Source organism: Vulpes lagopus, chromosome X (assembly GCF_018345385.1).
Source record: "Vulpes lagopus strain Blue_001 chromosome X, ASM1834538v1, whole genome shotgun sequence".
Lineage (NCBI taxonomy): Eukaryota > Metazoa > Chordata > Mammalia > Carnivora > Canidae > Vulpes > Vulpes lagopus.
In genome coordinates, this window is record NC_054848.1 from 70,575,272 (window position 1) to 70,601,782 (window position 26,511).

Below are 26,511 nucleotides of genomic sequence, written 5' to 3' on the forward strand. Positions count from 1 at the left end.
AAAAGGAATAATGTGTCTAGAATCTTGACAACATCAAGCATACCATTTGGGTCATCCGTTCTTGGATAAGTAGGTGGAAAATCATGATACAAATTGGTCCCACTTTTTATGTAAATTAAAAACACTATGAGTGATTCTGTCCTTCAGATACCACAGATTGCTAGGCAATTCCTCTCTAGTTTTAAATAGATACTAACTTAATAAAGAAAAGAAAAGATACTAAGCTTTGAAATCATGTTGACACTTCAGCTTGTTTTATGTAAAAGTAATTATGAGAAGGTCCACAGAAGCTGTGGACAATTGCCAAGCACCTTCTTTCCTGGAAATTCCCTTCAAGAAGTCTATCTAGTCGTTCTCAAACTTGAGCATGCATCAGAATCATCTGGAGGTTATACCAGAATTATTTTTTTGATATTTTTTACTACAATATTTTTTTTATTTTAAAAAACATATCAAAGTTATACAGGCACATAATTTTAAAAATCAAATAGTTCTACAAGGTTTATTAAAATGAAGACTAGTCCTTCAACCTCTCTCCACCAACTCCCGCAATAATTTCCACTTCCCTAAAGAGATCATTGTGTGCTTTTTATTTTTTTTTAAATTAATTTTTTTTTAATTTATGATAGTCACAGAGAGAGAGAGAGAGGCAGAGACACAGGCAGAGGGAGAAGCAGGCTCCATGCACCGGGAGCCCGATGTGGGATTCGATCCCGGGTCACCAGGATCGCGCCCTGGGCCAAAGGCAGGCGCCAAACCGCTGCGCCACCCAGGGATCCCTATTGTGTGCTTTTTAAACTAATTCTGTTACCTGTCTATAAATAACATGTTTGTAATTGCTACTTTTTGATTTTTCAGTTCAGGTACTATCTGTTGACTTCCCACAATGGGAGATGAAGATGCAACTTCCTTTTCACTACTCACCCTTTTTTACACATATGTACACTTCCCAGGCTTCCTGTTCCCAATATAGTTACACAGTAATTTTTGGTAGATCAGTATCTAGGTTTCTTTTCAATTTGTTCTTGGGAAAGCCTTCTCTCCCAAGGATATGGGAGAATACACAGCTACCATTCTGGAACCTCCCTTTACATTGTCCTGGGAATTCACTTGACCTTTTCCCATGTTGGATCACCTGTTTCTGGATCCTGTGTCTTCTCATTTCCTGCTTTCTTCCCTCTTTTTTGATGACGTATATTTTTTAGAACGTACTGAGAGTTCATGAGAGGGAAATTGTACATGTCTGATTGCTTCAGAACTTTGGTAACCGAGTGACATTGTCTTCTAGATTCCAAGGGCTGCTTTTGAGGCCAAAGCCTTCTTTGCATGTGACCTTGTAGGATTTCATTGTCCTCAGTGTTAGGAAATCTTACAATGACATACCTAGTATGCTGGCCACTAAGTGGCCCTTTTGATCTGAAAACTCATGACAAACTCATGACATTCAATCTGGAGTGTTTTCTTGAGTTAGTTTATATGCATTGTTGTGTTTATAAAACTCCTACAATTCAGCTATTTGGGTGCATTTCTCGTCTGTTTTTTCCTACTTTCTATCACTGTCTTATTACTCTTTCTGGGAAATCTCCTCAATCTGTATTCTAATCCTTCTATTAAGTTTTTCATTTCTGAGGTCATTTTTTTTTTCTTTCCAGGAGCTCCCATTGGAGACTTTGCTCTTCAATAAAAATACTTTTTTGTGAATATTTAGATATAGTGATATTAGATGCACATATTTAGTCCACTATTTTTACCCAATATCTCTACATATGCTGGTTATTTAATAATTCCTACCTCGTATTTGTATCAAACCTTAAAGCTTCAATAATGGTTTTCCATCAGTTAATATATTTGACCCTTATAACCTAGACCATGGTATCTGGATAAGATCTTGTGATCGTCGAGTTCATCTCTATCAATGTATAGAGAGAATATCCAGTACTCAGAGAATTGACATGTGCTCTTAGAAAACACTCGTTTCTGATAGAATTTACCAGAGATGTATAAGATGAATTACTTGGCAGGCACACTATATGCACATAGTTGTTTTTCACTCTTTGCCAAAAAATATTATTGAGTTATAACTAAGATACAATAAATAAACTGCACATACTTAATGATTTGATAAGTTTGGGTCCATATATACACTCCTGAACCATAATAACAATCAAGATTTTGATCATTCCCCAAGATTCCCCCATATCCCTTGTGATTCCTTCCTCTTACTTACCCTCAACCCTTCTCAAGCAACTAGCGATCTGCTTTTTGTCACTATAGATTAGTTTACATTTGCTAGATAAAAATGGAATCATAGAGTATGGTCTATTTTTTTGGTCTGGCTTTTTTTTTAACATGTAGCTTTTCTCAGTACTTTGGAGGCCATACCTGACTGTCCAGGTGGAAAGTCTACAAGCTCAACCTTTTTTTATATCCTTTCTCTCTTACACCTTCCTATCTTCCTTCTCCCAGCCTTAAGGACTGCCGCCTGCTATGTTCTAGTCTTCTCTCCATCCAAGCCTATACTCAGAACCAATTAATTCCATTCACACTGAGGTGACAGATATGATTTTTTATGTGTGGTTTCTGCCATTATACAAAAGACAAAACCCACATTTGGTTTATGCCAAAGTAATAAAGCTCTAATGATTTTCAAGCATGATCAAATAGATTTGGAAGAGAGTTTTGGACAGGGCTTCCACGGAATCTCTAAAAGTACACCTAATGTAATGGGATACTCATGTAATACTGACCCTGCCTATAGATAGGCAGAATGATTGACATCCCATATGGTCCCAATTTTGGTTTCCTGAAATGTCAGCCATTTAGGAGCTACGAAGAGAATTAATGTCTTGCTAGCCCTCCTTCTTTTTGGTCTGTTTGGCAGAGAAAACAATCCTTTGTAGATAAGAGTACACACAGGAGGATAGGGCCTCTAGGATTTGGCCTACATGTCCCTGGTACAGGTAAGAGTGGTGCCACCAGAGATGATCCTGGCCAAATTCCAAGCTGTCAGTGGTCCGAGGATTACAGGCAAAGGAATCTGGCATACAAGCCTGGCTCTGAAGATGCCTTGCCTGTCTCACTTTTCTTCCTACTTATTTTCACATTTAATCTTTTATTTTTCATTATATAATTTGCATTTAATTCTTTTTTGTCATTTTACTTATTCATCATGAGAACTGTACTCTTTAATCTCCATCACCTATTTCCCCCATTCTCCCATCTACCTCCCTTCTGGTAACCATCAATTTGTTATCTATAGTTAAGAGACTATCTCTTGGTTTTTCTCTTTCTCTCATTGTTTTCTCTTCACTCAATTTTTTCTTTCCTAAATTCTACATAGGAGTGAGATCATATGATATTTGTCTTCTCTGACTTATTTCACTTAGCATTATACTGTCTAAATTCATCTATGTTCTTGCAATGGAAAGATTGCATTGTTTTCTATGGCTAGATAATATTGCATTGTTTGTGTTTATCCATACATTCATCTATCAAGGTACACTTGGGCTGCTTACATAGTTTGACTATTGTAATTAAAGCTGCAATAAACCTAGGGGTGCATGTATCCCTTTGAATTTCTGGTTTTGTATTTTTTGGGGTAAATACACAGTAATACAATTCCTAGATCATAGAGTAGTTCTATTTTTAATTTTTTTTTGAGGAGTTTCCATGCTGTTTTCCAGAGTGGCTGCAACAGTTTGCATTCCCACCAACAGTGCAAGACGGTTCCCCTTTTCCAGATCCTCACCAACACTTGTTGCTTCTTGTGTTTTTGGTTTTAGCCATTCTAACATGTGAGGTGATATCAATATCAAATTGGTATCTGGGCAGATTGATGGGCACCACCCTCAGAATTTCTGATTTAGTTGATTTGGTGTATAACCCCCAAATATGCTTTACTAACAAGTTCCCAGATAATGCTGACACTGCTTTTCAGGGACCGTGGTTTGACAATCAGTGAAGCAGTTATGCCCATCCATTTGCCATACTCATTATTTTTAACTCTAGTTCTTGCATTGCCTGATCTCTTCAGACCTAATTATGCTGAACTAATTTGTAAAAATTACAACTTTTGTCACTAGCTTCACCATTTTCCAGCTGCTACCTCTGCTACCCACTCTATTATCTAGTTAGCATCCACAGTCAGTATTTTGAATAACCTACCTTACACATTGCTTCTCTTTCTGGCTATCCATTGTTTTTAATTTTGTACCCCAATACAAAATCTGTATCTGAAATACAAAATCTGAATCTGTGCTTGAAGGTCACCAAAGACTTCTCTAATCATCAGTTCAGTCCTAATTATCTTTGGCTTCTCTAAAGCATTTATTCATTCAACAGACATGTACTGAACAAAACTGATATAGTCTTGATTTTTTAAAAAGATTTTATTTATTTATTTTAGAGAGAGAGAGAGCACACGAACGGGGGGAAAGGCAGAGAGAGAGGGAGAAGCAGACTCCCTGCTGAGCAGGGAGCCCAATGCAGGGATCAATCCCAACACCCTGGGATCATGACCTGACCAGGCACTTAACTGACTGAGCCACCCAGACACCTCAGTATAGTCCTGATTTTTAAGAAGTTCACAATTTGGTAGGTGACACTGATTTGTAATTAGAATATTTTGGAATAAATGCTGTAACTAAAGTATGTATAAATCACCCTAGGAAAACCAAAAGAATTTGTTCAGGGAACTCAAGAAAGGCTCATTAGTACCATTCTCCATGAATGACCCTTTTCCCTACTACTGCTGCTCCCAGCATACCTTCTTAATCACCCATGACACTTAATTCAGTCTAGTATGTATTTAACGCCAAGTGTTCATAAGTTACCATGTTGTTTACTGGTGCTAGCTCTTACTAGCTGTGTGATCTAGGTGAAGCTACCTAAACACTCTAAACCTTGTCCCTAATCTCTGAAATGGGTATATTAATAACCAACTAATATGGATGTTTTGAGATTTAAAAAAATTATATGGATCCACAAAAGACATTGATTAGCCAAAGCAATCTTGAAAAAGAAAAAATGAGGTATCTCCACTCCAGATTTAAAGTTCTATTACAAAGTGGTAATAATTAAAATAGTGTGGTACTGGCATAAAAATAGGCACACAGTTCAATGGAACAGAATAGGAAATGCAGAAGTAAACCCACAACTCTATGGTCAATTAATCTTTGACAAAGGAGGAATGAATATACAAAGCAAAAAATATAGGTTCTTCAACAAATGGTGTTGGGAAAACTGGACAACTACATGCAAAAGAAAAAAACTGGACCACTTTCTTTCACTGTAAAAGAGTAGATTATAATTGTAGAATGAGAAAGTGACTTTTGAGTATAGATCTTTAATGAATGAAGGAGCTAGCCATGTAAGTGAGTAAAAGTAAAACTTTCCAAGCAAATAGAAAGCACCAGCAATGGCTCTGAGTAAGACACATGCCTGGTGAATTCAGGGAGCTAGGAAGCAAGCATGGTTGAAGGCCATGGTAAGAAATAATATAGCTAGAGACACTATCATGGTGATAATGGGTCCTGATCACTGAAGGACTTTCAAGTCATGGTAGTAACTTACTCTTTGTGAAGACAAGAAGTTAAAGTAGGCCCTCATCTGTCTGAATCCAAAGTCTGTCTTCAGTAATTATTCTGATTAAAAATTTGAACTTTATTATATAAGTTGTAAAGAACCATAGGATTTATTGAAGGAAGAGAGTGCCATGGTCATATGCAGTTTTAAGAAGCATATGTAGGTTGAATCATATAGGACAAAATGAGGTAGAGAAAATGGAATGCTATTCTACCTTCTCAAAGATTATCTCCACAGAGTTACCACTTATGTTTAAAAAAAGGAACTATCAGGGCAGCCCTGGTGGTGCAGCGGTTTAGCGCCGCCTGCAGCTCAGGGTGTGATCCTGGAGACCTGGGATCGAGTCCCATGTCAGGTTCAATGCATGGAGCCTGCTTCTCCCTCTGCTTGTGTCTCTGCCTCTTTCTTTCTCTGTCTCTCATGAATAAATAAATAAAATCTTTAAAAAAATGAACTATCACCTTCTTCCAAAAGCTGCTTCATTCACGAGTCATGACTTTCTTTGTTACCAACATGATACACCCATTCTTTTAATAACCAGAATTTAAAACTCTGATTTTTCCCTTTCTCTCATTCCAAATATTTTTTCAATGACTTAATCCTGTTTGTCTTTACAATATGTCTTGAATCTGTTCTTTGCCTTTTTTATGTATATCCTAGTTATCATTCTAATTTTACCAGTCCTTGACATTTGCCATCAAATTACTCCATATGTCATCTCTTTTTTGTATAATTTTGTTTTTTCCTAAGTTCTCAGCTCCCTGAGGCTTTGAAGTTACCATGCCTCATCTATCTCTGATCCTTATTGTTCAGCACAGTCCTTACAGTGGATCACTGAATGTACTTCTACATTCATATTTTCTTTGCTCCTAACCTGCCTCCCCTTACAACCATATGTTGTTCCATTTCCTGAGCAACACAATATAATTTTATTCTGGCATTCACTGTTACCTAACTCTCAACAAATATGGTGTTCTGGAAACATCAACCTAATAAGTCAAACTTTCTGTATATGTATGGGTATGTACACACACATGCATACACACACATGAAAAGAGTTTAATATAGAAGTATTACTCTTATGCCCATGCAAGTGGGAACTTATGTGGAGAAAAAATCTTAATTCAGAAAAATTTATTGCCTACCTAGTATGTTGTAGCATTCTCCTAGGTACTGTGAATAAAAAATATTAAGAAAGCAAGGTCTCTAGCCTTGAAAAAACTCATATTGCCTGGAAGAAACTACTGTGTGTGGTGCCTGGGTAGCTCAGTCAGTTAACTGCCTATGGCTCAAGTCATGATCTCAGGGTCCTGGGATCAAGCCCTGGCTTTGGGCTCTCAGCTCAGCAAGAAGTCTGCTTCTCCCATTTTTCTCTCCTTCTGCCCCTCCCTCCTCTTATGTGCATGTTCTCTCTAGCTCAAATAAATAAATAAATAAATAAATAAATAAATAAAATCTGAAAAAAAACTACTGTGTTAAAATGTTTACAATGAAGGAACACGGCTCAAAAGAAAGGCATTAATTATTAATAAGATAGAAAAGTGTCCAGATGGAAGGTGGTAGTTGAGTTGTCTTAAAATATGAGTAGGTATTCACATAGTAAATAGAAGAAAAACGGGGAGATGGGAAGGAAGTCTAGAGAGAGAACAAGATGTGGAAAAGCACAGTGGTATGGCATTACATGGTATGTTCATCATCTGTAATCAGACCAAAGAGATGGACATGCATCACAAAGCAGCAGGAGAGACATTAGAAAAGTAGGCAAGGACCAGCTCACAAAAGGCCTTATATGCAAAACCAAGAAGTTCTTATGCTTTTCTAGTAGATGAGGGGAGACTTTGTAATGGAAACTTTAAGTGGATTCTTATTATCTTTTCAGAATTAAACATTTGAAAACTAAGATCTGCGTGAAGAGGTTAAATTTACTAAAATGGTTTAGTTTAAAGAACAGGAGCACTGGGTGTTTTTCTGTATGTTGGTAAATGAACACCAATAAAAATTAATTAAAAAAAAAAAAAAGAACAGGATGCATAAGAGAGCTTTCACTCTGTAAGAAGTGGTTATACATAGGATAGTGACCAGTTATTTTCATTTCCCACAGAGGACAGAGTAAAGAGAAATAGGCTTAAGTCTCAGCAAAGGGGAAAATTACCTACAGAAGGGGTCCTTCACAAAAAAGATAGAGTGTGACTCACATAGATGATTAAAATGTTGTTGTCTCAGGCTCTCTGGCTGTGTGCTGGCTTCTGTGTGCTCAAAACCACCTAATTTCAAAAACAGGGCAAAGACTAGATTTTTCAGGCTTGAATGAATGTGTTTGAAATAAAAAAATACTTTACACAGCAACTAATTATTCAGATATTTTGCTATCTGCCTAACCTATAGTGTTGGAAATGTATTGGAACATGTCAAATGTGAATATCAATTCTCATAATACAGCATTCATATTTATTAGAAAAAAGATAAACTATCAGAATTTGCTATAGATATAATGGTTGTTCTGTTAAAGGTATTTTATATTCCTGTACCATATCAGAAAGTTACTAAAGAATAGGTACATGCAATTACCTATTAAATTCAGTTATTAATCTTGATGTGTAACATCTTTTTGGTCAGATGATTACAATTAAAATAAGACTATGGTTTATTAAATGATGGTGCTATCAGTGAATATAAGTGAATTACTCTTATTTTTATTGTTATTATTTGATAACAGCTTATTAAGATATTATAAAACATTTTTAGCTCTTTCAGATATTTCCAATTTCTGGAACTGCTGTTTGTGTTTTTATTATGTGGAAATATATGCAAGACATAAGATTGTAGGGTATACTTTTCATCATTTTGTATCTTATAAAGAGAAGTCATATATCTTATTCATCTTTTTCATACCGCTGCCTAACTGTGGCTGGTGAGAGGAAGACAGGGAAAGCATAAGGCAGAGTTGCCAAAGGCACTTGGCTCCTGATGGAAGCAAACCTTGAAATGTTGACAGTATAGCCACTACTGAGACTTAGGCAATCTGGACAAGTTTTAATGGAATATTTGATGTTAATGTAAAATTAACATAATTTCGAGTTAACCAGATATCAAATGGAAATCAATTTTTCTTTCTTAATAAACTAATTCAAACACTTTGAAAGTGATTTTGTACATACTCAGATTAGATTATTTTGTATTACCCTAAGAGATGTATATATCCTGCTAGTATACTTTGGAGAGTAAATTATTGGATAAATGCCATTAGCCTTTAGAATTGATAAAGGTGAATGTTCTTAGTTGCCTTCTGTGTTGACATTGAACAACACAGTAGGTCCTGAGAGAGACAGTGCATAATGTGTGAATGGTTTAGATGTAGTAAGAGAGGCTTAAGATAGGATAATGCAAAGTAAATATAATAAGTCAAAAATTATTTTCCCCTATATTTTAATAGTGTATATTTATTTTAAAATGATTGGCCTAAGGGTCGTACATATAGAGAAAAATTAAAAAGACCACATATTTGTCACGGTTATTCCCTGCCAATTTGAAACCTTAAAATAGACTCTCTGTATGAAATTACTTAAAAAATAAATATTGCAATACAGTTTCAACAATTTGTCTCTCATACCAACTAAGGTATTCCTCAGCTTGACAAAACAGGCACTTGTCCATTTTTGCCTATTCTTTGAAGGAAATATTACAGTTTTTTTTTAAGATTTTATTTATTTATTCATGAAAGACAGAGAGAGAGGGAGGCAGAGACACAGGCAGAGGGAGAAGCAGGCTCCATGTAGGGAGCCTGACGTGGGACTCGATCCCGGAACTCCAGGATCATGCCCTGGGCCGAAGGCAGGTGCTAAACTGCTGAGCCACCCAGGGATACCCAGTTATTTTTTTTTTTTTTTTTTTTTTTTTTTTTTTTTAACTTTTATTGGTGTTTAATTTACCAACATACAGAAAAACACCCAGTGCTCATCCCGTCAAGTGTCCACCTCAGTGCCCGTCACCCATTCCCCTCCAACACCCGCCCTCCTCCCCTTCCACCACCCCTAGTTCGTTTCCCCGAGTTAGGAGTCTTTATGTTCTGTCTCCCTTCCTGATATTTCCCAACATTTCTTTTCCCTTCCTTTATATTCCCTTTCACTATTATTCATATTCCCCAAATGAATGAGAACATACACTGTTTGTCCTTCTCCGATTGACTTATTTCACTCAGCATAATACCCTCCAGTTCCATCCACGTTGAAGCAAATGGTGGGTATTTGTCATTTCTAATTGCTGAGTAATATTCCATTGTATACATAAACCACATCTTCTTTATCCATTCATCTTTCGATGGACACCGAGGCTCCTTCCACAGTTTGGCTATTGTGGCCATTGCTGATAGAAACATCGGGGTGCAGGTGTCCCGACGTTTCATTGCATCTGAATCTTTGGGGTAAATCCCCAACAGTGCAATTGCTGGGTCGTAGGGCAGGTCTATTTTTAACTCTTTGAGGAACCTCCACACAGTTTTCCAGAGTGGCTGCACCAGTTCACATTCCCACCAACAGTGTAAGAGGGTTCCCTTTTCTCCGCATCCTCTCCAACATTTGTTGTTTCCTGCCTTGTTAATTTTCCCCATTCTCACTGGTGTGAGGTGGTATCTCATTGTGGTTTTGATTTGTATTTCCCTGATGGCAAGTGATGCAGAGCATTTTCTCATGTGCATGTTGGCCATGTCCATGTCTTCCTCTGTGACATTTCTCTTCATGTCTTTTGCCCATTTCATGATTGGATTGTTTGTTTCTTTGGTGTTGAGTTTAATAAGTTCTTTATAGATTTTAGAAACTAGCCCTTTATCTGATATGTCATTTGCAAATATCTTCTCCCATTCTGTAGGTTGTCTTTTAGTTTTGTTGACTGTATCCTTTGCTGTGCAAAAGCTTCTTATCTTGATGAAGTCCCAATAGTTCATTTTTGCTTTTGTTTCTTTTGCCTTCGTGGATGTATCTTGCAAGAAGTTACTGTGGCCAAGTTCAAAAAGGGTGTTGCCTGTGTTCTCCTCTAGGATTTTGATGGAATCTTGTCTCACATTTAGATCTCTCATCCATTTTGAGTTTATCTTTGTGTATGGTGAAAGAGAGTGGTCCAGTTTCATTCTTCTGCATGTGGATGTCCAATTTTCCCAGCACCATTTATTGAAGAGACTGTCTTTCTTCCAATGGATAGTCTTTCCTCCTTTATCGAATATTAGATGGCCGTACATTTCAGGGTCCACTTCTGGGTTCTCTATTCTGTTCCATTGATCTATGTGTCTGTTTTTGTGCCAGTACCACACTGTCTTGATGACCACAGCTTTGTAATACAACCTGAAATCTGGCATTGTGATGCCCCCAGCTAAGGTTTTCTTTTTTAAAATTCCCCTGGCTATTCGGGGTCTTTTCTGATTCCACACAAATCTTAAAATAATTTGTTCTAACTCTCTGAAGAAAGTCCATGGTATTTTGATAGGGATTGCATTAAACGCATAAATTGCCCTGGGTAACATTGACATTTTTACAATATTAATTCTGCCAATCCATGAGCATGGAATATTTTTCCATCTCTTTGTGTCTTCCTCAATTTCTTTCAGAAGTGTTCTATAGTTTTTAGGGTATAGATCTTTTACCTCTTTGGTTAGGTTTATTCCTAGGTATCTTATGCTTTTGGGTGCAATTGTAAATGGGATTGACTCCTTAATTTCTCTTTCTTCAGTCTCATTGTTAGTGTATAGAAATGCCATTGATTTCTGGGCATTGATTTTGTATCCTGCCACGCTACCAAATTGCTGTATGAGTTCTAGCAATCTGGGGGTGGAGGCTTTTGGGTTTTCTATGTAGAGTATCATGTCATCGGCGAAGAGGGAGAGTTTGACTTCTTCTTTGCCAATTTGAATGCCTTTAATGTCTTTTTGTTGTCTGATTGCTGAGGCGAGGACTTCCAGAACTATGTTGAACAGCAGTGGTGAGAGTGGACATCCCTGTCTTGTTCCTGATCTTAGGGGAAAGGCTCCCAGTGCTTCCCCATTGAGAATGATATTTGCTGTGGGCTTTTCGTAGATGGCTTTTAAGATGTCGAGGAAAGTTCCCTCTATCCCAACACTCTGAAGGGTTTTGATCAGGAATGGATGCTGTATTTTGTCAAATGCTTTCTCTGCATCTAATGAGAGTATCATATGGTTCTTGGTTTTTGTCTTGCTGATATGATGAATCACATTGATGGTTTTACGAGTGTTGAACCAGCCTTGTGTCCCAGGGATAAATCCTACTTGGTCATGGTGAATAATTTTCTTAATGTGTTGTTGGATCCTATTGGCTAGTATCTTGTTGAGAATTTTTGCATCCATGTTCATCAGGGATATTGGTCTGTAATTCTCCTTTTTGGTGGGGTCTTTGTCTGGTTTCGGAATTAAAGTGATGCTGGCCTCATAGAACGAATTTGGAAGTACTCCATCTCTTTCTATCTTTCCAAACAGCTTTAGTAGAATAGGTATGATTTCTTCTTTAAACGTTTGATAGAATTCCCCTGGGAAGCCATCTGGCCCTGGACTCTTGTGTCTTGGGAGGTTTTTGATGACTGCTTCAATTTCCTCCCTGGTTATTGGCCTGTTCAGGTTATCTATTTCTTCCTGCTCCAGTTTTGGTAGTTTGTGGCTTTCCAGGAATGCGTCCATTTCTTCTAGATTTCCTAATTTATTGGCATACAGCTGTTCATAATATGTTTTTAAAATCGTTTGTATTTCCTTGGTGTTGGTAGTGATGTCCCCTTTCTCATTCATGATTTTATTAATTTGAGTCTTCTCTCTCTTCTTTTTAATAAGGTTGGCTAATGGTTTATCTATCTTATTAATTCTTTCAAAGAACCAACTCCTGGTTCTGTTGATCTGTTCCACAGTTCTTTTGGTCTCGATATCATTGAGTTCTGCTCGAATTTTAATTAACTCTCTTCTTCTGCTGGGGGTGGGGTCTATTTGTTGCTTTTTCTCTAGTTCCTTTATGTGTAAGGTGAGCTTTTGAATTTGAGATCTTTCCAGTTTTTGAATGTATGCTTGTATTGCGATGTATTTCCCCCTCAGGACTGCTTTTGCTGCATCCCAAAGATTTTGAATGGTTGTATCTTCATTTTCATTAGTTTCCATGAATCTTTTTAATTCTTCCTTAATTTCCTGGTTCACCTTTTCATCTTTTAGCAAGATGGTCCTTAACCTCCACGTGTTTGTGGTCCTTCCATATTTCTTGTTGTGATTAAGTTCTAATTTCAAGGCATTATGGTCTGAGAATATACAGGGGACTATCCCGATCTTTTGGTATCGGTTCAGACCCGATTTGTGACCCAGTATGTGGTCTATTCTGGAGAAAGTTCCATGTGCACTTGAGAAGAATGTGTATTCAGTTGAGTTTGGATGTAAAGTTCTGTAGATATCTGTGAAATCCATCTGGTCCAGTGTATCATTTAAAGCTCTCGTTTCTTTGGAGATATTGTGCTTAGAAGACCTATCCAGGGTAGAAAGAGCTAGATTGAAGTCACCAAGTATAAGTGTATTATTATCAAGGTATTTCTTGAGTTTGGTTATTAATTGGTTTAAATATTTGGCAGCTGCCACATTCGGGGCATATATATTGAGGATTGTTAAGTCCTCTTGTTGGATAGATCCTTTGAGTATGAGATAGTGTCCCTCTTCATCTCTCACTATAGTCTTCGGGGTAAATTTTAATTTATCTGATATAAGGATGGCAACCCCTGCTTTCTTTTGAGGACCATTTGAATGGTAAATGGTTCTCCAACCTTTTATTTTCAGGTTGTAGGTGTCCTTCTGTCTAAAATGAGTCTCTTGTAGACAGCAAATAGATGGGTCCTGCTTTTTTATCCAGTCTGAAACCCTGCGCCTTTTGATGGGGTCATTAAGCCCGTTCACATTCAGAGTTACTATTGATAGATATGAGTTTAGTGTCATCATATCTATTCAGTCCTTGTTTTTGTGGATTGTTCCACTGAACTTCTTCTTAAAGGGGAATTTTAAGAGTCCCCCTTAAAATTTCTTGCAGAGCTGGTTTGGAGGTTACATATTCTTTCAGTTCCTGCCTGTCTTGGAAGCTCTTTATCTCTCCTTCCATTTTGAATGAAAGCCTTGCGGGGTAAAGTATTCTTGGTTGCATGTTCTTTTCATTTAGGACCCTGAATATATCCTGCCAGCCCTTTCTGGCCTGCCAGGTCTCTGTGGAGAGGTCTGCTGTTACCCTAATATTCCTCCCCATAAAAGTCAGGGACTTTTTTTTTCTTGCTGCTTTAAGGATCTTCTCCTTATCTTTGGAATTTGCAAGCTTCACTATTAAATGTCGAGGTGTTGAACGGTTTTTGTTGATTTTAGGGGGGGATCTCTCTATTTCCTGGATCTGAATGCCTGTTTCCCTTCCCAGATTCGGAAAGTTTTCAGCTAGGATTTGTTCAAATACATATTCTGGCCCTCTTTCCCTTTCCGCGCCCTCGGGAACCCCAATTAAACGTAGGTTTTTCTTCCTCAGGCTGTCATTTATTTCCCTTAATCTATCCTCATGGTCTTTTAATTGCCTGTCTCTTTTTTCCTCAGTTTCCCTCTTTGCCATCAACTTGTCTTCTATGTCACTCACTCGTTCTTCCACCTCGTCAAGCCTCGTCGTTAGGACTTCTAGCTTAGATTGCATCTCATTTAATTGATTTTTAATTTCTGCCTGATTAGATCTAAATTCTGCAGTCATGAAGTCTCTTGAGTCCTTTATGGTTTTTTCTAGAGCCACCAGTAGCTGTAAAATAGTGCTTCTGAATTGGCTTTCTGACATTGAATTGTAATCCATATTTTGTAACTCTGTGGGAGAGTGGGCTGTTTCTGATTCTTTTTTTTGAGGGGTTTTCCTTCTAGTCATTTTGCTCAATGCAGAGTGGCCAAAAACAAGTTGTATTGGGAAAAGGAGAAAAAGAGAGAGAAGGAGCGAAAAGAGAAAAAGAAAAAAGAGAAAGAAGAAAAAAATAGGGGAAAAAGAGAAGAAAAAGAAAGAAAAAGAAAGAAAGGAGAAAAAAGAAAAAAGGGGGGGTGGGGGAAGCAATCAGAAATCAAGAAGAAAGAGAGAAAAAAAAGCACAAAACAAAACAAAAAAAACAAAAAAAAAAACAAAAACAAAAACAAAAAAACAAAAAACAAAAAAAAAACCACGGGGGAGTATCTTCCGATTCTGTGTAGTTTAAGTCCCTTGACTTCCCTTGGAACTGGTCCGTCTCGCTGGTCTTCTGGGGGAGGGGCCTGCTGTGCTGATTCTCAGGTGTTGGCACTTGGGGGAGCTGCTCTGCCCCTGCCTGGTGCAGGGCTCGGTGGGGGTTGTTGACCCCGTGAGGCCCCGGGAGGAAGCCACAGTGGCGGGGGCAGCTCTGGGACCCTGGATCCAGCCCCCGCAGTAGCTCCGGGGCTCTCCTTCTGCAGGGCCTGGGGGCTCCGGGGCGGGGCCGCTGATCTGCTCAGTTCCAGGCAGGAGCGTCCTTGCTGTCCTGGGCCCTCCCGGCCTCTGCCTGTCCCGGGGGAGGCCGGATCCTGGGCTGTGTCCCGGCGCCCTGTGCTCCGGGGCCTGCGCTGTTGGATTCGCGCTCCCGGCGGTGCAGCCCCCTCCGCGGAGCCGCCGCCCGAGCCTCTCCGAGCTGTTCCCGGAGCCGCGCAGCCCCCTCCGCGCGGAGCTTCTTCCTCTGCGCGAGCCGCCGCCGCTGAGCTGTTCCCGGAGCCGCGCAGCCCCCTCCGCGGAGCCGCCGCCCGAGCCCCTCCGAGCTGTTCCCGGAGCCGCGCAGCCCCCTCTGCGCGGAGCTTCTTCCTCCGCCCGAGCCGCCGCCGCTAAGCTGTTCCCGGAGCCCCGCAGCCCCGCAGCCCCCTCCGCGGAGCCGCCGCCCGAGCCCCTCCGAGCTGCTCCGGGCCCCGCCGAGCGCTGCAGCCCTTAGGGAGCTCGGCGCATCTCCCGGGGCGCAGTTCCTCTGTTACTGTCCCAGAGAGCCCGAGGGCGTCCCCGCCTTTCTGGGGATCCTGCTCCAATTCCCGGGGAGCCCCTTTCCGCGGGGAAGGTTGGTGCAGCTCCTGCTCCTCCGGGACGGGGCTCTCCTGTCCTGGGGACACTCGCCCCGGCCTCAGCCCGGCTCCTCGCGGGGCCCCTCCCCCTTGGAGGCCTTTTGTTTCTTTATTTCTTTTTCCCCGTCTTCCTACCTTGATAGAAGCGCGAACTCTTCTCACTGTAGCGTTCCAGCTGGTCTCTCTTTAAATCTCAGGCCGAATTCGTAGGTTTTCAGGATGATTGGATGGTTTTCTAGGTAATTTGCTGAGGACAGGTGACCTGGAGACCCTACACCTCCGCCATCTTGCCCCTCCCCCCCCAGTTATTTTTTTTAAGTATATCCATGTTGTCTGCAACTCTCTAATTTCAATAGATACCAATATATTTATTTAGCTGAAATGTTATGTTTCATTTATCATTTTGGAATGTAACCATTGACTCCACTAAATTTCTTAACAGAAATTAAATTAATGGACCTGATTCTGAATAAGTATTTATCAATTAAAATCTGTTTCTGAAAAGTAATCATTCATAAGAATGCATGCCAAAAGCTAGTTTTTAAATCACTAATAAATTTGACATATGAGCACAATGCTATTTTTTTTTGTTTTTGTGTTTTCCTCTCCAGTATTGGCCATGTGCGTTTAAAATACCTAAAATAAAAAAAAATAAAATAAAAAAATAAAATAAAAATAAAATAAAATACCTAAAATATATACATATTGGTACAATTTGGTGTCCTGAAAAATTGGGTGGGATTTTATTGTTGTTATTGTTAGTGGTTATCATGGTGTGTGTGTGTCTGTATAGTCTCCACAGAGTTTATAAAATATAATTCAAGTCTCTTTCCTTTGAGGAAGATGTACCATCAATTTTCTCTAAGCACCCAATGTTTTTAGTCTTTAGGAATTCAGGTAATTTCTAAGAAAAAAAAGAAAAAAGAAAATGTGAATTTTCTCATAAATTGTAGTATCTAACCTACTCTGAAATTGAGGCACTTTATAAACATGTAACACTGTAATCCCAAGTAAAGACCTTTCTTAAGGAAACTGAACCTCTCATTGATTCCTCTAGAGCACAAGCCTTACTTATCGCAAATTGCCCTTGAGGTTTTATTGCTATTTGTTCTTGTAGTTTGTCCTTAAATTGTGTCATTTTAACTTTGTAGTACTTGAAAGTATTAGGTAGATCAGCAAGATAATGCAAAATGTCTTCGGAGGTTTTTGATGACTGCTTCAATTTTCTCCCCGGTTATTGGCCTGTTCAGGTTTTCTATTTCTTCCTGTTCCAGTTTTGGTAGTTTGTGGCTTTCCAGGATTGCGTCCATGTCTTCTAGATAGCCTAGTTAATTGGCATATACCTGTTCGTAATGTTTTTACAATCGTTTGTATTTCCTTGGTGTTGGTAGTAATCTCTCCTTTCTCTCTCTCTTTTTTTTTAAAGATTTTATTTATTTATTCATGAGAGACACAGAGAGAGCGAGAGAGAGAGAGAGAGAGAGAGAGGCAGAGACACAGGCAGAGGGAGAAGCAGGGAGCCTAATGTGGGACTCGATCCCAGGTCCCCAGGATCACGCCCTGGGCTGAAGCTGGCGCTAAACCACTGGGCCACCAGGACTGCCCTGATCTCTCCTTTCTCATTGATGATTTTATTGATTTGAGTCTTCTCTCTCTTCTTTTTAATAAGGCTGGCTAATGGTTTATCTATCTTATTAATTCCTTCAAAGAACCAACTCATGGTTCTGTTGATCTGTTCCACAGTTCTTCTGATCTCGATTTCGTTGAGTTCTGCTTGAATCTTTATTAACTCTCTTCTTCTCCTGGGTGTAGGATCTATTTGCTGTTTTCTCTAGCGCCTTTATGTGTAAGGTTAGCTTTTGTATTTAAGTTCTTTCCAGTTTTTGAATGGATGCTTGTATTGGGATGTATTTGCCCCTCAGGACTGCTTTTGCTGCATCCCAAAGATTTTGAACGGTTGTATCTTCATTCTCATTAGTTTCCATGAATCTTTTTAATTCTTCCTTAATTTCCTGGTTGACCCTTTCATCTTTTAGCAGGATGGTCCTTAACCTCCACGTGTATGAGGTCCTTCCAAACTTCTTATTGTGATTTAGTTCTAATTTCAAGGCATTATGGTCTGAGAATATGCAGGGGACGATCCCAGTCTTTTAGTATCAGTTCAGACCCAATTTGTGATACAGTATGTGGTCTATTCTGGAGAAAGTTCCATGTGCACTTGAGAAGAATGTGTATTCAGTTGAGTTTGGATGTAAAGTTCTGTATATATCTGTGAAATCCATCTGGTCCAGTGTATCATTTAAAGCTCTCGTTTCTTTCAGATGTTGTGCTTAGAAGACCTATCGAGGGTAGAAAGAGCTAGATTGAAGTCACCAAGTATAAGTGTATTATTTTCTAAGTATTTCTTCACTTTGGTTATTAATTGATATATTTGGCAACTCCCACATTTGGGGCATATATATTGAGGATTGTTAAGTCCTCTTGTTGGATAGATCCTTTAATTATGATATAGTCCAGGGCCAGATGGTGTCCCATGGGAATTCTATCAAACGTTTAAAGAAGAAACCATACCTATTCTACTAAAGCTGTTTGGAAAGATAGAAAGAGATGAAGTACTTCCAAATTCGTTCTATGAGGCCAGCATCACCTTAATTCCAAAACCAGACAAAGACCCCACCAAAAAAGAGAATTACAGACCAATATCCCTGATGAACATGGATGCAAAAATTCTCAACAAGATACTAGCCAATAGGATCCAACAGTACAATAAGAAAATTCTTCACCATGACCAAGTAGGATTTATCCCCGGGACACAAGGCTGGTTCAACACCCGTAAAACAATCAATGTGATTCATCATATCAGCAAGAGAAAAACCAAGAACCATATGATCCTCTCATTAGATCCCCAGAAAGCATTTGACAAAAGACAGCATCCATTCCTGATCAAAACCCTTCAGAGTATAGGGATAGAGGGAACATTCCTCAGAATCTTAAAAGCCATCAATGAAAAGCCCACAGCAAATATCATTCTCAATGGGGAAGCACTGGGAGCCTTTCCCCTAAGATCAGGAACAAGACAGGGATGTCCACTCTCACCACTGCTATTCAACATAGTACTGGAAGTCCTAGCCTCAGCAATCAGACAACAAAAAGACATTAAAGGCATTCAAATTGGCAAAGAAGAAGTCAAACTCTCCCTCTTCGCTGATGACATGATAGTCTACATAGAAAACCCATAAGCCTCCACCCCAAGATTGCTAGAACTCATACAGCAATTTGGCTGCGTGGCAGGATACAAAATCAATGCCCAGAAATCAGTGGCATTTCTATACACTAACAATGAGACTGAAGAAAGAGAAATTAAGGAATCAATCCCATTTACAATTGCACCCAAAAGCAGAAGATACCTAGGAATAACCAAAGAGGTTATTCCTTTGGTTAGGTCTCCTAACCAAAGAGGTAAAGGAACTATAGCCTAAAAACTATAGAACACTTCTGAAAGAAATTGAGGAAGACACAAAGAGATGGAAAAATATTCCATGCTCATGGATTGGCAGAATTAATATTGTGAAAATGTCAATGTTACCCAGGGCAATATACATGTTTAATGCAACCCCTATCAAAATACCATGGACTTTCTTCAGAGAGTTAGAACAAAGATTTGTGTGGAATCAGAAAAGACCCGGAATAGCCAGGGGAATTTTAAAAAAGAAAAACATATCTGGGGGGCATCACAATGCCAGATTTCAGGTTGTACTACAAAGCTGTGGTCATCAAGACAGTGTGGTATTGACACAAAAACAGACACATAGATCAATGGAACAGAACAGAGAACCCAGAAGTGGACCCTCAACTTTATGGTCAACTAATATTCGATAAAGTAGGAAAGACTATCCATTGGAAGAAAGACACTCTCTTCAATAAATGGTGCTTGGAAAATTGGACATCCACATGCAGAAGAATGAAACTAGACCACTCTCTTTCACCATACACAAAGATAAACTCAAAATGGATGAAAGATCTGAATGTGAGACTAGATTCCATCAAAATCCTAGAGGAGAACACAAGCAACACCCTTTTTGAATTCGGTCACAGTAACTTCTTGCAGGATACATCCATGAAAGCAAAAGAAACAAAAGCAAAAATGAACTATTGGGACTTCATCAAGATAAGAAGCTTTTGCACAGCAAAGGATACAGTCAACAAAACTAAAAGACAACCTACAGAATGGGAGAAGATATTTGCAAATGACATATCAGATAAAGGGCTAGTTTCCAAAATCTATAAAGAACTTATTACACTCAACACCAAAGAAACAAACAATCCAATCATGATATGGGCAAAAGACATGAAGAGAAATCTCACAGAGGAAGACATGGACATGGCCAACATGCACATGAGAAAATGCTCTGCATCACTTGCCATCAGGGAACACAAATCAAAACCACAATGAGATACCACCTCACACCCATGAGAATGGGTAAAATTAACAAATCAGGAAACCACAAATGTTGGAGAGGATGCGAGAAAAGGGAACCCTCTTACACTGTTGGTGGGAATGTGAACTGGTGCAGCCACTTTGGATAACTTTGTGGAGATCCCTCAAAGAGTTAAAAATAGACCTGCCCTATGACCCAGCAATTGCACTGTTGAGGATTTACCCCAAAGATACAGATGCAATGAAACGCCGGGACTCTGTACCCCAATGTTTATAGCAGCAATGGCCACAATAGCCAAACTGTGGAAAGAGCCTCGGTTTCCATCGACAGATGAATGGATAAAGAAGATGTGGTTTATGTATACAGTGGAATATTACTCAGCCATTAGAAATGACAAATGCCCACCATTTTCTTCGACGTGGATTGAACTGGAGGGTATTATGCTGAGTGAAGTAAGTCAATTGGAGAAGGACAAACATTATATGTTCTCATTCATTTGGGGAATATAAATAATAGTGAAAGGGAATATAAGGGAAAGGAGAAGAAATTTGTGCGAAATATCAGAACGGGAGACAGAACATAAAGACTCCTAACTCTGGGAAATGAACTAGGGGTGGTGGAAGGGAAGTAGGGCTGGGGGTGGGAGTGAATGGGTGACAGGTACTGGGGCTTATTCTGTATGTCGGTAAATTGAACAACAATAAAAAATAAGTAAAAAAAAATAAAAAAAAGATAATGCAAAATGTTAAATGTTTCACTTTTGTGGGATAAAGTAATCCCAGAAATTCTGAGAAATCACTGTGACTTGTGACCATCTGAACTGTCAACATCATTTCTGCTGTGGTTGTTTCTTTTGAGCCTTAAACGTATTTCTTTTAAGTTCTCCATATCATGTGGACATGATAAAAGAAAACAGTTGTTTTCTTTTAAAGATTTTATTTATTTCTTTGAGAGAAAGAGAGATAGAGTAAAATGATTGTTAAATAGCTATAGTACAAAAGATATTCAGTATGGGTCTGTTTGGTTTAAATGTAAATTTCTTTTCTTAGTCACTAAAACTGTGGGTATTAAATATTCTGGGGCAGCCCAGGTGGCTCAGGGGTTTAGTGCTCCCTTTGCCCCAGGGCGTGATCCTGGAGACCCAGGATCAAGTCCCACATCGGGCTCTCTGCATGGAGCCTGCTTCTCTCTCTGCCTTTGTCTCTGCGCGCCTCTCTCTCTCTCTCATAAATAAATAAAATCTATAAATAAATAAACAAATAAATAAATAAATAAATAAATATTCTGGGGGCACCTGGGTGACTCAGTCACTTAAACATCTGACTTCAGGTCAGGTCATGATCTCAGGTCCTGGAATCAATCCCTACATCCAGTCTCCTTCTCCCTCTCCCTCTGTTCGTGCTCCTATCTCCCTTTCTCTCTCAAATAAATAAAATCTTTTTTAAAATTATGTTAATTACCTAAGTATATTCCACAGCCTTTTCATAAACCTGTCTATGAAGAATTTATTCTAAACAGAGTAATCCTTAAAGCTAAAAACCCCAAATCAGTATGCATAACAGTGGGCAAACCCATCATTTCAGGATTATAGAATTAAAACACCCAATAGAATGAGAAAACGTAATACTCTTTTCCATTTTTATCTTTTGTTTGTAGGCAAATCCGTGATTTCTTTTATAGCTTAGTCTAGTATGAGTTTTATATTAAAGAAAACACTTAGATTTTCATCATAGATTTTTTTGTCCTATACTTTAAAGATTTTTATCATTCTAACTATCGCATCTCTTTTCTAAAAGTATCTCTTTGAAAGGAAATACCATAAGTAGAAAAAATATATATTATCACAATTGTGTGGTTAGATTCTATTTATACATCAGCATAAGAACTTTTCATTTTTTTCTTATTTGATGGCCTATACAAGTAAAGGAGGGTCAAATGTACTTTTTAATATTAATTTTCATCAGTACTGGCTACAAATAGATACAAGCTCACAAAAAATTCTAGCTTCTAAGAATAAATTTCTATGATAAAGCAAAGTACAAATGCTGATAATATAAGCACACATTAACTTTGAGTATAATTATTAATACTTAAATTAATACTCTTTTCTCAGAGTATAGTTCATTTTGCCATAATAACAGGCATTTTAAAATATGTATATAAAATTTAAACTTTTGCTGATTTTAGTTATCTTTTGTATTTTAAAATCATGGTGTTCCTTTTATAATCTAGAGCATTGTTGCTAGACCCCGTTTGGAAGCTTATGCCTAACTTAAAAAAATTTTGTTAAAGATTCTATTATTTACTTTAGAGAGTGAAAGAGAGAGCATGAGCAGAGGAGGCGCAGAAGGAAAGGGAGAGAATCTCAAATGAACTGCACACTGAGCATGGAGCCTGTCACGAGGCTCAATCTAATGACCCTGAGATTATGACCTAAATCAAAACCAAGAGTCAGACGCTTAACCAACTGAGCCACCCAGGCACCCCTTCATTTTTAAAAAATGTTAAATCATTTGTAATAAATTGAATTCATTCATTTCACTTGTTTAAGAATGAAGTTTATATTTACATTACCCAAAATATACTAAAAATGCTGTATTTCATTCCAGATCAGAGATACTAAGTCAGCAGATCAGAAAACAACCCTCTTGCATTTTATTGCTGAAATTTGTGAGGACAAATACCGGGATATCCTGAAATTTCCTGAAGAACTGGAACATGTAGAAAGTGCAAGCAAAGGTAATTGATAAGTAACTATTTTGAGACTACTTCTTTCCTGAGTATTATATTTTAAATGATAAGATTAAATAAGCATTAATTGTATTTTTTCTGTTTACTGATACTCAAAAAGCAAGGGGATAGTTTCCTTTAGCTTATATTTGATAATATAGTACATTTAACGACCCATAAAATAAAGTAAAAACTTTATTTTTTAACATTGCTGGGTTATTGAGGTTTTCACATCTCTTATCAGATAGTATATTCATTCATTCATTTCATAAACTCTTAAGTGTATATTGTTTGCAAAGGAACTATACCATGGGCTTTTGATGAAATCAAAATTATTGTGAGACAGTTCTTACTTGAATGCATTTAAAATCTAGAAGGTAAGAAAAAACATATATACACATACTTTATAAAATAAGGATGAGTATGAGAAGTGCTACACAAACATATAATATACTGTAATTTAGAGGAGAGAAAAAGTTCCTTTTGAATGTATAGATAAGAGAAGAAAAAAGCCAAAGGGTGAAGCATGAGCATAATATTTTTATGGACATGGAAAAGAGGCATGTGAACAAATAATATAAGCAAAGCACAGTGGCAGATGGATAGAAGAGTGGTCGACTGTTGGGTTGGAGCTGTAATATGATCATCTCAGAGACTTCAATGTCATGCTAAGTAGTCTGGTCTTGATGTGGTAGGCAGCAGAGCATCATTGAAGGACTAGAATGGATGGGAGTTGGCACTCGTGGAGAACAAGAGAGAGGGACCAAAAGTATCTCCAAGGTTTTAATTTGAGCTAATTTGCTTTGTTGGTTGGTGAATATTGTCTACTTTTGTAAGAAGTTACAAAGTGAAAGAAAGGAGGAAGGATCAAGAAAGCATTTTTTGCAGTTGAGATTATATACATGGAGAAGTACATGTTCCTTCCTTGTAAGGAAACTATGCTGAAAATCTTATATTTGAAATTACACCGTAGAATTCCATTTCTCTGTTACTCTGAGGACTTTCAGTAAGACTCAAGAGCATATATCTTTCCCAAGTTTATTACAAACCATACAAACCTGTTAGTGTTCATTGAAGGGGATAAAAATGTATGTCTATAGAACCCAGAATATTATTTGTATAATATTATTCAGGGGTCAGGGCACCTGGGTGGTTCAGTTGGGTAAGCATCCAGCTCTTGATTTCAGCTCACAAAACACATTTGTGATTAGAGTCATATTTACTAACCTGTAAGTAATGTGGAATAATTTTAACATTTAGAAAATTTGTAATTGGAAATATGAGAAATGTCACAAATAAGGACAGTTCTGAAATCAGATCATTTCAGTGCTATCACTAGTTTTTGATTTCCCTTTAACAGAATTTTTTCTAAATTTTGTTTAAAATGTAGATTCAGTTTCAGAAAGATTTTGAGAAGTGTATCAAGAATATGTTTAAATTGGGCAGCCCAGGTGGCTCAGCAGTTTAGCGCTGCCTTCGGCCCAGGGCCTGATCCTGGAGACCCGGGATCGAGTCCCGCATCGGGCTCCCTGCGTGGAGCCTGCTTCTCCCTCTGCCTGTGTCTCTGATTCTCTCTCTCTCTCTCTCTGTGTGTGTGTGTGTGTGTCTCTCATGAATAAGTAAATAAAATCTTTTAAAAAAAAAGAATATGTTTAAATAAAATGATGTCAATTTTACATTGATTTTGTTAATTCCTAATTTTTAGGTTATTAGTTCTTACATTGAGGATACTTTACAAGACTATATCTGATAAACATTTTTGGTCAAAATAATCTGGAACAACTCTAATGAAATATAGAGTGAAACTTAAATCAGCTTTGATTTCTTAAGTCTAAATGCTAGTTCATCTATGTCTGTAATTTCATACATACTTTTAGTCACTACTGCTATTGATGAAGTTAGCCAATAGAGAACAACCTTCTTAGTTAGATATTACAAAGTTATAATCCTAGCTGTATAACTTCTTAGTTCTGTAACCTTGAGCTAGTAATTTAAATTTCTAAGTTTTTGTTTCCTCATCTGTAAAATGAAAATGATAGAAGATCATCTGAGTTGAATGACATGTTTAAAGCATTGAATAAAAGGCTTAGCACACTGTAGACATATAGTTGTTGCTATACTACTATCTTTATTAGTAGTATTAGTCATAATATCTGACATACTACTATAGATATTGTAGTTGCTGCTATTGTCTTGTTAGAAGGGGATAATCATTTTTCCTGTGTCTGGGATTTTGGTAAATACTTTCATATTTTTATTTTATAGTACCACCAACTTCTTTCTCCCTATCTCTTTCATGAGCAAAATTCCTTTGTTGTATTTTGATTATTTCTGCTTTTCTGTTTTCTTCCTGCCAGTGTTTTCAAAAGACTGTTGCCAGAAATCCTCTGTATCATTGTTAGAGGCACAGCAATCCCCACTCTCAAGTTATTTTGACTAGTTCTTTTTTTTCCCCTATGAAATTCAGTCTCAACTGAAATTCTTAAGTGCATTCCACCTGCTTGCATCCCTCTTTCATTTCCTCTTAGTTCTCATTTCAGTGTGCCAAGATATTTTCTCTTGAGCCATTTTATTCCTTTCTGATAATCCTTTCTCTGTGTGTGATTTCATGCTGCATCCCATGCCTAGAAATCTCTCCTGCCCTGTCCTCTAGGACATTCATTCATTGTATAAAGCATTGCTAGTTTACTAGACGTACTTTATAAATTCTTTATTATTCTCCCTATCATTGGGACTATCCCTTTAACTTTGAGCTTTAAAGGAATTTTACAGTTTGATTTAAGACCTCTAGTGTTTTATAGGTTGGCTCTAATGATTCAACCAAAAGAGTTAGTAAGTTTTAATTAAAACTATTCTACTCAACAGGGAAAAAATATATTAATGTATTTGAAATTACTATTAATCCTAAGGTTTCATATAAATATAAAGCGAGTTTCATTTCAGTTAAATTAGTACTGTCCTACAAAATAAAAGCTGTCAAGTTTCCTATAAACAGTGTTAATTTCTTATGAATTAAATCAATTATAAATTTTAATGACCAACTATACCTTGTGATATCTGTCATCTTTCCTTGTCATATTAGTAACTGTAACTACTAATTAGTAATTAGCTATTTATCTACTCTGACTTCTTTATAGGATTAATAATGATGAAAGTTCAGACTAGAAGAAATATTGTAGGGGAAAATGCATGAAATAAAGTAAAAAGAAAAATATAAAATAATAATAGCAGAGTAAAAAAGTTGGAGGAACAACAGCAAGAAAAAGCCAAAACATTTTTCAAAATCACAGGTCTGACAGAAGCTTTACAAATCATCTCATCCCTGCTAAAAGGGACCCAAGAGAGCAATTAATCCAATACATTATTTTATAATTCAAGAAACCAAGGCCCAGAATGATGAAGGAATTGTCCATGATCACTCAACTCGATTGGAAAATCAATGACAGTTTGAAGACTTTGTCTAGAGTTATTTTATCACATATTTCAGCTCCAGTTTTGCACCCTTTATGGTCTAAAATATACATCAGAGATTCATGCTCATATTGGAGTAAATGCTAACCCAATAAAAGATTTACTGGACTGTATATGCTACATTCTCTGTGTTGTGGTCTATAGTCTCTGTAGCCCCATTTTGACAGAACTACCCTCTCCATTCTTTGTGTCACAGCAGCACTTTAA

The 26,511-nt window shown here is 37.8% G+C and overlaps 1 protein-coding gene across 6 annotated transcripts in view; it reads left to right on the plus strand.

Annotated features, from left to right (window-relative positions):
• DIAPH2 (diaphanous related formin 2) overlaps window positions 1-26,511 on the plus strand; it is a 1,156,455-nt gene that overhangs the window by 644,534 nt on the left and 485,410 nt on the right. For all 6 annotated transcript variants that reach the window (XM_041741554.1, XM_041741555.1, XM_041741556.1 and 3 more), the window contains one exon: window positions 22,713-22,842. In XM_041741554.1, the coding sequence (XP_041597488.1) occupies window positions 22,713-22,842 (130 nt within the window). The remainder of the gene's footprint in view (window positions 1-22,712; window positions 22,843-26,511) is intronic.